This window comes from Nothoprocta perdicaria, unplaced genomic scaffold, assembly GCF_003342845.1.
Source record: "Nothoprocta perdicaria isolate Ctin4 unplaced genomic scaffold, notPer1 scaffold_49, whole genome shotgun sequence".
NCBI classification, from domain to species: Eukaryota; Metazoa; Chordata; class Aves; order Tinamiformes; family Tinamidae; genus Nothoprocta; species Nothoprocta perdicaria.
This window is the reverse complement of record NW_020455743.1, coordinates 3460097-3474041: the sequence shown is the minus strand read 5'-3', so window position 1 is coordinate 3474041 and position 13945 is coordinate 3460097. Positions and strand designations below refer to the sequence as shown.

At 36.4% G+C, this 13945-nt stretch overlaps 1 protein-coding gene across 1 annotated transcript in view; it reads left to right on the top strand.

Moving 5' to 3' along the window:
- The window catches only part of CFAP47 (cilia and flagella associated protein 47), a 283396-nt gene that overhangs the window by 38771 nt on the left and 230680 nt on the right, over positions 1-13945 (top strand). The window contains exons 22-26 of the mRNA XM_026047310.1: positions 1677-1845; positions 4778-4878; positions 6091-6250; positions 12151-12343; positions 13467-13676. Coding sequence (XP_025903095.1) covers positions 1677-1845; positions 4778-4878; positions 6091-6250; positions 12151-12343; positions 13467-13676 — 833 coding nt within the window. The remainder of the gene's footprint in view (positions 1-1676; positions 1846-4777; positions 4879-6090; positions 6251-12150; positions 12344-13466; positions 13677-13945) is intronic.

Sequence of the window (13945 nt, the reverse complement as noted above, 5' to 3'; positions counted from 1 at the left end):
GGCATCCAGGCGGGTTTTGAAGACCTCCAGAGTAGGAGACTCCACAACCTCCCTGGGCAGCCTGTTCCACTGCTCTGTCACCCTCACAGTAAAGAAGTTGCTCCTCACCTGGAGACGGAACTTCCTGTGTTGCAGCTTATGGCCATTACCCCTCATGTTACCCCATGTTTCAGTTATGTCATTGGAACATGTATTCCTGATGACAGTGGGAGCGTGGTGATGAAACTTGTGGAGTAACTTTTGAGATGCTAGATATAGAAGAACAAACCATATTAGTAAATTTTTACTCCACTTCTGTTTATCATGTAACTTAAGTGTTAGTTACTAAAGATTCTTAGGTGGCATTCATCATCTTCAATTTGGAAAGTGCAGTTCAAGGTTATAAAAGTTAATCATGGGATATGAAATATTGCCATAGTTTATCAGTGTGGTGCTATTAGTAAATCCATGCTTTCCTCTTGCAAAACGCCAATACGTGAAATCTGTCACGATGCTCAATGCACATCTTGCTGGGAGCTCATAATTATTTGCTACAAACTTTGCTGGAACCCTGAACATTGTAGTGCTGCTGAGCTGCTTCTTTTAACACTTCGTGTTGATTCTGTTGTACATTAATATGTGTTTGTAGAAGTACCTAGATCAAGAGAAAAAAAATGTTTCCTTCCTTTAATTTGTGTCCCACTCACTAATACACTAATACAATACATACCCTTTGCACATTTGTGCAAGAATTATGCAGCATTTGAAAGTATGTAAATGCTTTATAACTTCCTTGGACACCCAATTCTCTTGAAGTTTTTGAGAAGTCCACAAATTAAAGGCCAGAATACTTTCTCTATTCTGTTAGCCCATTTTAGTTATGTTTGGTGTACCATAAAAACTGACCACCTCTCTGCAAAGTTTGAGAGGACTTCCATAAACTTGGGTGACTCTGTTTCGCTCAGTTTTGGTTATGTGTTTGGGGCCATCATTACAGAATCACAGAATGGTTAAGGTTGGAAGGGACCTCTAGAGATCATCTAGTCCAACCTTCCCACTCAAGCAGGGATGGGGCACAGGGTGGCATCCAGGCGGGTCTGGAAGATCTCCAGAGAAGGAGACTCCACAGCCTCCCTGGGCAGCCTGTGCCAGGGCTCTGGCATCCTCACAGGGAAGAAGTTCCTCCTCACATGGAGATGGAGCTGCCTGTGTTGCAACTTACACCCATTGCCCCTTGTCCTGTCACTGGCCACCACTGAGAAGAGCTTGGCCCCTTCCTTCCTACATTCTCCCTTCATGAATTTATACATGTTAATCCGATCCCCTCTCAGCCTTCTCTTCTTGAAGCTAAACAGGCCCAACTCAGTCTGTCAAAAAGAGTTACAAAACTCTTTGCATCAGGAGGATGGTTGGAAAGGAGCAAGACATGATGATGATGTACTAGAAGCCTTATCTGTAGCTGTGCTGCTAACCCTGATGCTGTGGAGCCTACAGTTTTTGGCTTTGTGGGGCAAGATCTTTGAATGCTTAAATGACTGCTTCTTAGTGGTAACAGATCAACATCCTATTAGTATTGATATCAGCTTAATTTTAAAATGCCTCTATCTTTTGAATGATAATACTATTCAGATAGCTTAAGACATGCTTGCTGTTCTTTCTTTGAAAAAAGTGACCACAATGGTATTTTTGTCCTTTAGGTGGCAGCATATGACTTTGCTCTTCCAGTTAATATTCCTCAGGGTGAATATTCCTGGTCACAGGAAAGCTCTATACCAGCAACTCCTATTGGATCTGTAAAGCACACCATTACTCCTCGGCCCCAAGGGGTGACTGTGCCTGCTCCGGTTTGTAGAGTGAAAGCAGTTGGTAGGTAAACTAGGGATCTGAACAAATGATGGATGCTTATATTTGTAGTGATGTTCTTCCTTGTATTTAAACTGCAGGGGATTGCTATATATATGAAAAAAAAGCAACAGGATTTAAAAGACTGAAACTTAAGTAATTCTTGTGTAATTTGTAAATATCTTGAAACTTGCAAATTTTTCAAATCTAAAAATGTCTTTTAAAATGTGCTACTATCTCTAAACATAAGTATTATATGTGCTGAGAAAGCACATAAGTTCCTAACATTGCTATTTACCTACATCCCATTCTCAGAAATTTGATAAAAAAATCTATTTTTTTTAATAATATTAAATTTTGTTTCTACTCAGTCATTAATAGTCCTGAAACTTAACATATGGACTTGGTATTTTTACAGTAGTTCATTTGTAAGGTATAGAAAAATGGTATATCGTAATCTTTCTTTCCAGTGGCATCCTGTAAAAACTAGGAGCTCTAGCTATATTTAAAACCCTTTTAAAATGTCTTCCAGCATGGCCCTGATAGAATCTGGAGGCAACTGCGGATAACTCTCTCCTTTTACTTCTGCTTGCCTTTACATGCCCAACTGCACTCTTCTGGCCTTTCAAAATTTGTTTAATGTCCCAAATTACAGCAAGAAAATGTATCTTAGATGATTTTTCTCAGCATTTCTAGAAATACTTTTTTATTCTGCATGGTCACCTGTCAGATCATGTAGACTTGTACATACTTAATAAGCTTGAATCCATTAGTTTTACTCGTCTCCATGTTTTGATATATATTCGCTGTTTATTGGAGAAGGAGATTTAAGTGCAGAGCATAACCTTGGAATGATGTTCCTATAATGTTTAAAAATCTCAGGAGCACTAAGGGGTAAAAGCAATTCCCGTTTCTTCAATTCTCTCTCTCTCTCTTTTTTTTTTTCTCTCTCTCTTTACACTCTAGAGCTTTACATTTGAGCAAGACTTCTCTTGAAAACTTGAGACTTCCTTTAGATCCCATGATGGAAATAAATATTGAGCATGTTTACATGTATTTAGTTTAAGAACATGCAGATTAATTCATACATATGCATAAGACTTATAAAAAAAATACCTCTAAATAAAAATGATGACTCAAACTGACAGATTGATAGTGCAGAAGTGATTAAAGTAAGCTTGAAATTAAAGCAAAAGTTTACTGCTGTTCTGTTTTTTTTTCTTTTTTTTTGTGGAATAATGACCTTGTATGCAGTAAGTCTTACTAATAAATGGCAATCGTATCTAAACCTATGCATAGATTTGTAGTTCCACATAGATTTGTAGTTCCGCTGTCTAGAAAATAGATAAATAGTCATCTATCCAACCAAAGCATTTTCTTCAAAGCAGCAGTATAGCCCAGCGACAAGCAATTGTCTTATACTTTCAGTATGTAAAAACAGTAGATAAATTAAAAGTGTGGCTTTTAATGAGCACTCAGTATTTCACATAATCATATTTATGGAGGCAACTAGCCAAACTTTTTGTACTTAAATATATCGAATTTATAGTGTTACTACGTTCTGACAGCTTAAAAATGATGCTTGCTACTGATTCAGTGATTCAGATTATCACTTTAGAAGTGGATAAGGTGCATTTTTCAACTTCTAAGTGCTGATTCTGCAAGCATGCCTAATCTCACTGCTCTGTGCAATATGGTGCATATAAATTCCCTCTAAATTTTTTTTCCTATAGAAGTGCTCTCCGATTGATGAGGATTCAGATAGGGTGGCAGAATTGAGATGGGATTTGCTGGAAAGTGCAGTATTAATATTTAGAGTTGATTAGATCAATTCTCTCTTCCTTTTAAATTATTTCCTAATCCACTTCTCACATTATGTAAATATTAATATTACCTGTATTTCTCTAAAATACAGCTATATAAACTCTACAGATTAATACTGTTTCAATGTAGGAACAAGGTCTGCCCAGTACAAGAAAATGACTACGTGGAACGTGCTCACCATTCAAGTGCTCTGCATCTATGCCAGACAAGGGACTTCCTCACTTGGTGTGAGACAGACTTGCAGATTTTAGTAAAAATGTGCAATGTACTGGCTCGGTCATTTGCAAAAGAATAGGGGCAGAATGAAGACTCTTATGAGAATACTTGTTTTTCTTAATCTTCTCTTTAGAACTCATCTTTTATCATCACTGTGTTATTCTAGGTGTGTGAAATGAAGAGAAATGCTCTTCTAATATATGTATAAATATTTTGTGATTAATATGGTCACACTGTAAAATGAGTCGTTTTCTTATATTTACTTGGAATTTGCAATATTTCAGTGTAGGCCGCATTGCTGCTTGTCATGTCACTGAGCACAAGTGAGAAGAGTCTGACTGCCTTCTTTATGCCCTCCCATCATGTATTTATCAGCTTTAGAAAGGTCTCTCTAACCATTCTCTTCTCCAGGCTAAACAATCTCGGCTCTTCTCCCCTTATCATCCTGCTCCTTTACTGGGTTTGCTGAGCTATGTCTGTGTTGCTTGTAATGGGCAGCCCACATCTGGGCACAGCTGTACAGATGTGATGTTGCTATGGCTGAGTAGAGGTGAAGGATCATCTTCCTTAATCTGCTGGCTCTCTCCCCTTTTTCTCTGTGGGGCTGTATCCTATGGGATTCTTCCAACAGGTTCTTGAGGATAGATGTTAGAAGTCTAATGGTAAAATCTGGAGTCCCTTTAGTCCTCCAAGTGTGGTAGATATTAAGATCACTTGCATATGACTAGAGGGTCATGTTAAGATATTTAAATTACAACAATTATGCATACAGTATATTGGCAATAAAAAGAAAAAAATGCAGATTTAAAACAAGTAAATGTCTACTAAATATGGACAGAAACAATAGTTTTACTGAAAGATTTAGGGAAATTCTGTCAAATTATACTTAACTTTTGTCACTTGTTTCTTCCAACAGTGCTCACATCACCATTGGAGTTCTCCTCAATGGAACTTACATTTTTGCTGCATTTAGGGAATAAACCATCTAATGTAGCTGATGAAAGCCTGAATTCTCAGGTATATGATCACAGATGTTGTAATTAATCTTACTTTTTTTTTTTTTTTAAATTTGAAATAAGATGAGGAAAAACAGAGATCTAGAACTTAAATCTTAATACATGAGATTGTGTATTTCAAAATCTTCCCTTCAGCATTCAGTTGAATTTTGATTTTTATGTTGGACTGTCTTTTGCAATTAGGTTTTTTCTAAAACTCAAAATTGGACTCATCCTTGCTTTCTGATATGTGAGGTAAATCCTGTGCAACTTGAAAAACTGGCTTTGAATTGTGTAAGAAATATCTTACTTGTGAAGATTTTCTGCCTCTACCTCTTCTGGTCAGTGTACTGTGGCAGTCAATACATATAAATTGCTACCATTTTTGATGGTGCCGTGGTTTGTGCCATCTATCACTCTCCTAAGTGATTCTTGATCTTCATTTAGGACCTTAGTTGGAGAGAGGAACTAAACAAGGTGCTTGGCCACAACAATTGAAAACAGCTATTGTTCTTTGGACCATGGAGTCCTTGACTGTATGAACACAAACCTTACCATGTCCTTGTCTATCCTGTTTTATTTTTGAAGATTTTTATCTGGAATTTATACCAACAGACTCTATTTTGTGCAATGACATTCTCCCCAACTCTTACTTTAAAATCTTTTTTAGTTTTTTTAGAAAAATGGTGGTTGTATAAAGCCTTTTCCTAGCTATTGACATATTAGACTTTGAAAGAGGACTGAGATGGGGAATTGAATCTTTCTTCTTGCCACTGCGCTCTCAGTGAATTGACGGGGGGGGGGGAAGGATTTCTAAAGCCTGCATATCTAACACTTCTGTGAATTCAACATATTGGTTAGAAGCAATGTTAGCTAGATGATGTAGTTTAGTTGTTGCAATGCTTCATTAATATCACAAAAACTCCTCTCACTTGTATTTGTGACTCCCACCACAGTACTTCTGTCTATTTGCTGCCCCTAAATGAGATGTTCTGGAAGGAAAGTGCATCTCTTTGAATGTGGTGAGGGACTGCTAGACACCCAGTCTGTACTGTTAGGCATATTCATTTTCTCACCATACAGCTTTAATAAACTAGATTCTTCATTGTTCTCTATTGCGTTCTTGCAATCTGATCTGATTGCAAAATATTTAACATGAGGTGCTAAGAAAAGTAGCATAGTGCTTATTACTTTCCCTTATTCATGATTTCCCCTTCTCCATAAACATTTACAGAAACTTGACTTGATGAATATCTCAAGGCAGCAGTTGACATGGAAATTGACCTGCGATAGTTCAAAAAAAGCAAAAGAAGATGGTATTTTTAAATTTAGTCTACAGACTGGATTTCTTGATCCAGGACAAAAAATCAGTATCCCTGTATCTTTCTGCCCTCGTAAGTATTTTTTTTCTGGATTCTATGCATGGTTTGTTAAAGGTTCATTTTTATAGGATTACTTAAATCATTCCTTACTGCCAATCATAAATAGTACTTTTCTTGCTGAACTTTGATTTAATATGCCTAGGTAACCAAATGAAATGACAAAGGAAAGGCTTTTTGAATTTTCGAGAAACTCAACTAACATTATTTGGAAACACTGAATTTTCGAACCACTCGCCTAACATTATTTGGAAAGCCTTTTTGTGCATACAGGGTCTCAAAGGACTTAAGATACCCGAGTTATTTTCAATACTGTCATTTAATGTGCATTTCATTTAAGTAAGTTAAATGAAAAAAGCTTCTAAGAGTACCTGGTGTGTGTGCGTGTGTATGTAAAATATTTTCCTGAATAGCCATAATTTAGGTTAGAGTATTTCCTTTCCCTAATCAAAATATGTAGATTGGGTATTTTCTGAGTAGGGTATTTTCTAGTAGTAGTAGTAGTAGAACATATCATTTTCTGATATGTTCTAAGTAAGACATATGCTATATAATAATTTTTGCTAAATTTGGGGTGTGGAGGAAGATGATAGTCAACCATATATGCCAGAAGAGGAATGACAGGACGCGACTATTAGGAAGAGGAATGACAGGACGCGACTATTAGGATTCTACCTTCCTCTCAGTCAAGTCTTTAGGAGTCAGCCCAGTGTGACCTTGCATATGAGCTGGTAAAGCCGGGTGGTGCCTGCAGCTCTTCCTAGGACTTAAAGCTGTATTGACAGTTTACATGCCCTACTGGTGACTCCCGCAGTCTCCAGGAGAAATAAAAGTTGTATTTTTGTAGGATCTGATCCTGAATCAGTAATTGACAATACCTGTCATAAAGAAAGATACTGGTATTATTTTTGATAAATATGGCTGAAACCTAATACTACTTCATGCTGCAGCCAGGTAGGGATCAAGTACTGATGAATAAATGAAAGAGAACAGTCATGGGATAATCCTACTTAAAAAGTGTTTATATTGTGAGACCATATTCAAGTTTTCCCCTATAAATGATCAAGACCTAGAATGGCTGCAAAGCAGGTACCAACATGCAAGTGAAAGCTGGTGTTCTGAATTACTAAATAAACCGTATGTGTATATGCACACATGCGCATATATATATATATAAAAAGATGACTGATAAATAATTGTTGTAATTTAAGGTTATTTATATCTGCACTGTTTTTCCAAATGCTCTTGTTTACAGAAAATAATAAATCACTGTAAGAATCAATTGCCTTTAATTCAATGTTCTAAGTATTTTCCCATGATTTATAGCCTGTTTGCAGTATACCTTCCCTGAAAATAATTACTCTTTCTTGAAATAGCACATTAGGTATAGCAAACCCTCACAGGAGACCTAATTAAGGAGTATGTTGTGCTGATTGCCCTTGTAGGTTTGTTCTCTAGAGTTGTAGAATGGGTTGATCAAGCCTTAAAATAAACTTTGTGCATTATAGGAATTTGTTTAAATATGCCAGCATGTTTACTGAGAGTAAAAAAATGCTGGACTTCCATGTGTTCTAACAAATCATGCAAAATTTTATATAATATGTGGTAAAGCTTCCTTGTCAGAACAGATTATTCAGTATAATGCATTCTCTAGAACTTAAACTGTATTAATTTAATCCTTTCTCCAATGCAATAGACTATAGAATAAATGTAGAGCATTTCTATTTGTCTATGTATATATATATTTATATAGCATTAATGATAAATGAACAGTCTCTTACTGTGTTGTACAAAACTTCTGCCTATGGCGCAGGAAGATGCAATATATCTGTCCTGTGGGATTTCCTGTGGGCAAAAGAGTCAAGAATACTCTAATGAGTTAAAAAGGATGCAGTGCCCCTAGAAGGTGTGATAATTATGCACAGGTGACCATCATGCCCTCTATCTTTTATGGTTCTTCCTGCAACAAGACCACAATAACTGCTGTCTAAGAGTATCTGTGAGAAAATGTTTGGTGTTTGGTTTGCTTTGTTTTCTCTTTTTTTACAGGACCTGCCTGTAAGGTATGGTTACTTGCACCTTTTCTCCTTCCTATCTGAGAATAAGCAGGTTTTTCATTGGCATTCATTTGTGCTAAAGGTGTACATATTATATTTGCAATTTGAATTCCTATATAGACCAGGGCACCTGAGCTGGATATGCTTATTTGAGGGACAAATATAGAAAGTGAATAACAATCTGATATGACCTTAAGAGGGTAAAATGAGCAGGTGATGGTTTTGCTTTCTTCTCATGCTTGAAATATCAAAAAGTAGGCTAATACACAGTCAAGGTTTGTGGAAGAAACCTTAGACTCCTGCTGATAAAGAACAGGAAGGAACATGGAGATATTTAAGGATGGAGCCTTCTTAAACTGGCTTCTTTCTTAAAATAAGTGGAGTGGAGGAGGGGTGTGGGGTTTTTTTATCTATTTCTCCTACAAAAATGGGTGAACAGTCTCAGGAGGAAAGCTTATCCGTGTGCCTAGCTTCCTTTTGAGAGAGATGTGATCTCTGTTTAGGTTTCTTTTAGGAAGGGATCTACAGAATTGATAGCTCCAGTATAAGAGAGAGAGAGTTTTCCCTGAGAGCATTCTGAGCTGCCTGGGCTTTCTAGTGCAAATTAGAGTGCAAGTGAAGCAGCTCGTAAATACATACACATATTCACTTGGAGGAGTCTTTCAGAGTTCCTTTCTTCAGAGTGTTTTTGTTTTCTGAAGCAAAGTGGTGAATTCTTGTTTTTCATAATAACTATGTCCAGAAATGACAAGGGGGAATTTACCTAAATCATACTACAAACCTTTTTTCAGCCCCTGGCAAATTCAGATGGGCAGAGTAACCAGTAACCAGTACTGTAAAAGCTCCCTTAGGAGATGTTTCTGTTTCTCTTGTACTTCTTGTTGTCTGTTGTATAAAATTGATGGTGTTATATTGGAATGGTTACAACACAAGCCTTGATTGTAGTCATGAAGGGTGCAACAAATAAATATATTCCACAGTGTTCTATTTAGTTTTTCCTGATGAAGTGATCTGGAATATTTACAAAAGATCAGAATGATATTTTTTAATTAATGAAATTCTGTCATATCTAAGTTTATATCAGGTCAACTGATGGAATTTCTTCTCTCTGATAGCGCTAAGAATGGAGCAAAATCTGGGTGATTTTCATGTAAATTGGTAGATGAATGGAGTGGCAGGTAATATCACGCTTTGAGAAAAAAGCTTCTTTGCTCTTTGGAGAAAAATGTCAATAGATAGTACCTGCCAGTGCTAAAAATCTGAGTATTTGGAGGGGCAAAGCATGGAAAGAAATGAACAGATATTAGTCGAAGAAAAAAAGGTTTAACAGTAATCTAAAAAAGGTGTTTATATCCATTCTCTGTAAATGTGTCCTGATTTTAAATTGTGCAGTGTTATTCTCCTGCACCCTAGCTGGTGGATTCACAGTATGGAAAGCTGGAATTCAGATTTTCTACCCGGAGAAAACCTCTGCTTCATTGTACCTACTCTTTGGGGGCTAATGAGGTGGGGAATTGAGGAATTCCATTCCATGGCCCTTCCTTTACCGTATTTTTCATGTATAATGAAAAACAATTTAGCTAAAGAATTTATTATTTGTCCATATATCTTTCTCAGTTCCACATTTTATCTGCAGAAGAGCCGGGAGCTCATCACTTGGTGCTAGTTGAGGACATAATTCCCAATAATTTCCAAGTACAGTTAAATGTTTTCAAATTTTCTGGCCATTTCAAACTAATAAACAATACTTAGTGGGATTGTACACTTTATGTTTGGTCTTTGTGAGAACTGTATCACAACATACTGTATTCTTTATTTGTTTCTTTATTTCTTACATTCTGCATAGGGTCCTTAACATGTTTGTATAACGTGTATGTGTTTACGTAGAATTTTGTATTTACTAAATGTGTGAAGCCACATACAGATTGATCCATTTCACAAATGGATTTTTTCTTAGAACAAGCTCTTTATTCTCCCCATAAAGTGAGTAAGTGTTTCTGTGGAGTTCACAGGTGGTCATGTCGTTGACTGGCTTTTTTTATTGGGCATGAAAAGTTTGTGCAGAAAAGCCCAATACAACTATTTTATAACTTTTGATAGTTTGACCTTGGGAATATAGTTAATACAAACATTTTTAAATGTGAGAGGTAGTACAAGTGACGTATTCTTTGGTACTAAAATCTGACCTTGCAGTTTCTTTCCTTTAGTTGTGGCATTTATTGGTCATGGGCTGTCACTTTCCATTCTGTGTGATCTAGAAATAGAGGAGTGTAGGGTACCAGAAGCATGGCTTAGCTAGAGCACAGTGGTAGGAAGTTAGTTTGTCTGGTTCATATATAACCTGTATAGTACTGGCCATCTTTTCTTACAGGCCTGCCAAATGTTATGTGGCACTTCATATATCTCCATGAACTTCTCTGACTCTCATCTACCTTTTCCTCTTAAGAGTGCCAAGTGCTAGAAAAAAGAAGAAAAAAATAAGGTTTTGTTTCCTTGCTTTTTCAAATCCTAGCATTTCAGCCCTTGCTTGGTGTATTATCTCCTAAAGCTGGTTTCCGTTTAGCAGGGAACTAGCCATAGTCTGTGAGCACTGCAGCAAGCTCCCCTCCCATTTCATCTGGCTTTTCCTTTGAGGATCACGATTGCTGTTTTGATCTGAAGGGCTGCTGGCTGTGCTCTGAGCAGGTAGGAGGCTTCCATGAAGCTCCTCTGGCATCATCTCCGCAATGAAATTGGCTCCTACGAGGAGGGAATAAGATAAAATGTTTGGAAGAGAGCAGGTTTTCTGTTCTGTGTATGCGAACAACAGCAGCTGTTTCTCAGTCTGTGAAAAAGATTATTGGAGTTGAAGACCTTGCTGTAGCATCTGTGCTCATGCAGACACACAAAATGGAAATTACTTTTTCCTTTTTAAGCACTAGGTGAGAATATTTGTAATTCATATTTACTAATCTGTGGCCAGTGGGGAATGAAAAGGAAAGCTCTCTTTTTTTTTTTTTTTTTTTTTTTTTCCTCTCCCCCCACCCCGCTTCTTTTTTTCCTCAAAATGAAAAGATCAAATTTTCTGAGTGGCAAACGTCCTAGATTTAAAAAAAAAAAAAAAAAAAAAAAAAGGATGTTCATTAGCTGGTTTTCAAAGTTGTTGCCTGTACCAGTTCTTCAGCAGGCAGGAATCACTGAAAACTTGTTTAGTGGCATTGCGTGTGACATTCTGTTAGAGCAACTGTTGCTAATGCACCTTGCTTCCCTGTCAGTGAAAGAAAAGGCAAACGAGCTTTTGCTGTGCCGTAGAAAATGGAACTCTGGAGCCCTTGGAAGGATGGTGTGAGAAGGGAGAAAGCAGTAGGAAATTGGGGATCCTGTCAGTGAAGGATAATCCAAGGATGGTGTAGAACCTGCCCCCCTGGCTGTTCCACAGCAGTATAGGTTGTATAATTGCCTGTTAAAATGATTGCCATCTTATAAAGCAATGCCATCATCTGCCTTGGCAGTCAGATGTTAGTGATGTTTATTTATTTGTAAAATCAACATTCTCCATGTTTATTTGTGCAGTTTATTTCATGACTGTAATTCTCACAATTGAGAAGTGTTATAGCGATGTCCTACATAAAGGAATGTTGGTAGACTAAATGGCTCCATTTCAAAAAGCTTTCTACTAATTAAGAAAATGGATTTTTAATTTGTTCCTAGCAAGTATTCAAAACTTTCTTAGTAAATAATTCATTTACTTTATTTGAACTACATTTTGAGTAGGAAAGCAATAATGATGATTAAAAAAAAAAACCTTTAAGTCATTATTTTAATTGCATGCATTTATGGTAATAGGGTTGGCTTTTTGTTTATTTTTGTTTTTAGCAGCCTGTCCTGGAGCATATGCATCTGAAATGTTAGTGTATGTCAATGATAATCCATCTCAGTACCGAATAATGTTGTCTGGCACTGTGAAGTCACCAAAAATAAGTTTTGATCCCATCCTTCTAATGCTGATGCCAGTTCCTTTGGGTATGAAAACTGAAACAACTGTCAATATTATTCCACAAGATTATTTAAGGTAATTTTGTGACATGCTTGTAAAAGTATTTTGAACAGTTTTTGAAACAAGAAGAGAATAATCTTACCAGGAGTTTTTGCTGACTTTAGCCAAATATGCTTATCATAGTCTTACCTACTCTGCAGGTTAGAAAGCAGTGTTTTGAAATCTCGCAGGTATTTGGATAACTAGTGACTTTTTTTCCCCAATTACTATTTACTTCCATTTTTGTGTAGATCATCTACTACATCCTCTTGGCAAAATTTACAAGAGAACCCTTTCTAATTTTCATATCATATAATATAACCTGACATTAAATCTATTCCTGTTTGATAAAAATCTTCTCAATCTTTTAACATAGATCTTTCAAGTCAGAGCTGCATCACTTTTATGTATGTTTGTGTAGAAACATTTGTTTTCAGTCTTAGAGGTACAGCTTCTCTTTGTGTAATTACGAGATAGTGGTAATTTCAATGTAATAGATAGGTGTATAACTAGCAATGCAGTACCAGAAGAACTGGAGGAAAAATCTGTGTTACAGAAAATTAGATATTAATTGCATTAAGATAATATGATTTTTGTTAAATTGCTTTGAGTTGTTGTAGTTTATAAAGTGACTTGGATGTTATCAGTAATTCAGCATTTGGATCCGAATGGATTCCATATAGGCCTGGGCCCATTCATACTCTTATTTCAAATTGGAGTCTTAAATGACATATCCAAGGAAAGAATCCTAATATATCTCCATGAATTTCTAATTCAAATTGTTAATGTAAAATCTTTTGAGTATTAAAATACCTTCATGTATGCAAATACTGTTTTGTCACTGTAAATGAATATGTTTTGTGAAAGCAATTGTTTTGTTCAGAAGTTGTTCCTCCTTGGGATGTTGTACTATTGTGGGTCAATATTAAACTTCAAGATATCATCTGTAAAAACAAAAAAGCAAAACAAAACCCAGCATACTAAATGCTGAGGGATTTTAATTCTTCACTTTCAATACACTAACACTTGAAAATTGAAATTTATTAGTATACTTCTATATGTCATTGTAAAAAATGGTTTCATAGGACTCTGAACCCTCTATTACTGTCTTCTTGTAAGCACAAAACCTTTATTATTGATTTTTTTTTTTTTAACACAGGCAATCTCGAATTCGAGTAGAACTTCCAGAGTTTGATCATGAAGATGGTGACAGGATTTGCCCTTTTTCTGTGCAGTTCCCAAATGGACAAGATGTTGTTGTTTCATCAGATGGTACAAATATACAACTCATTTGTCATATTGGCTTCAGCTCATCCAGACCAGTGTCCTATTTAGAGAATATATTCTTCATCGATGAAGAAGAAAACAGGTAAATTGCTTGCTTCAAATTCATATAAAGACAGCATCCTGGTGAAAGTAATAAGACAAAGAATTGTAGAATCATTTTGGGTGGAAAAGACCTTCAAGATCAACATGGCCAACAGTAAACTCATACCCACCGTACCTGCTAAACCATGTCCCTAAGCACCTCATTTGCACCTTTCCTGAACTCTGCCAAGGATGGTGACTCCGCCACTTTCCTGGGCAGTCTGTTCCAATGCTTCACTGCTCTTTTCGTGGAGAAATCTTCCCTGATAT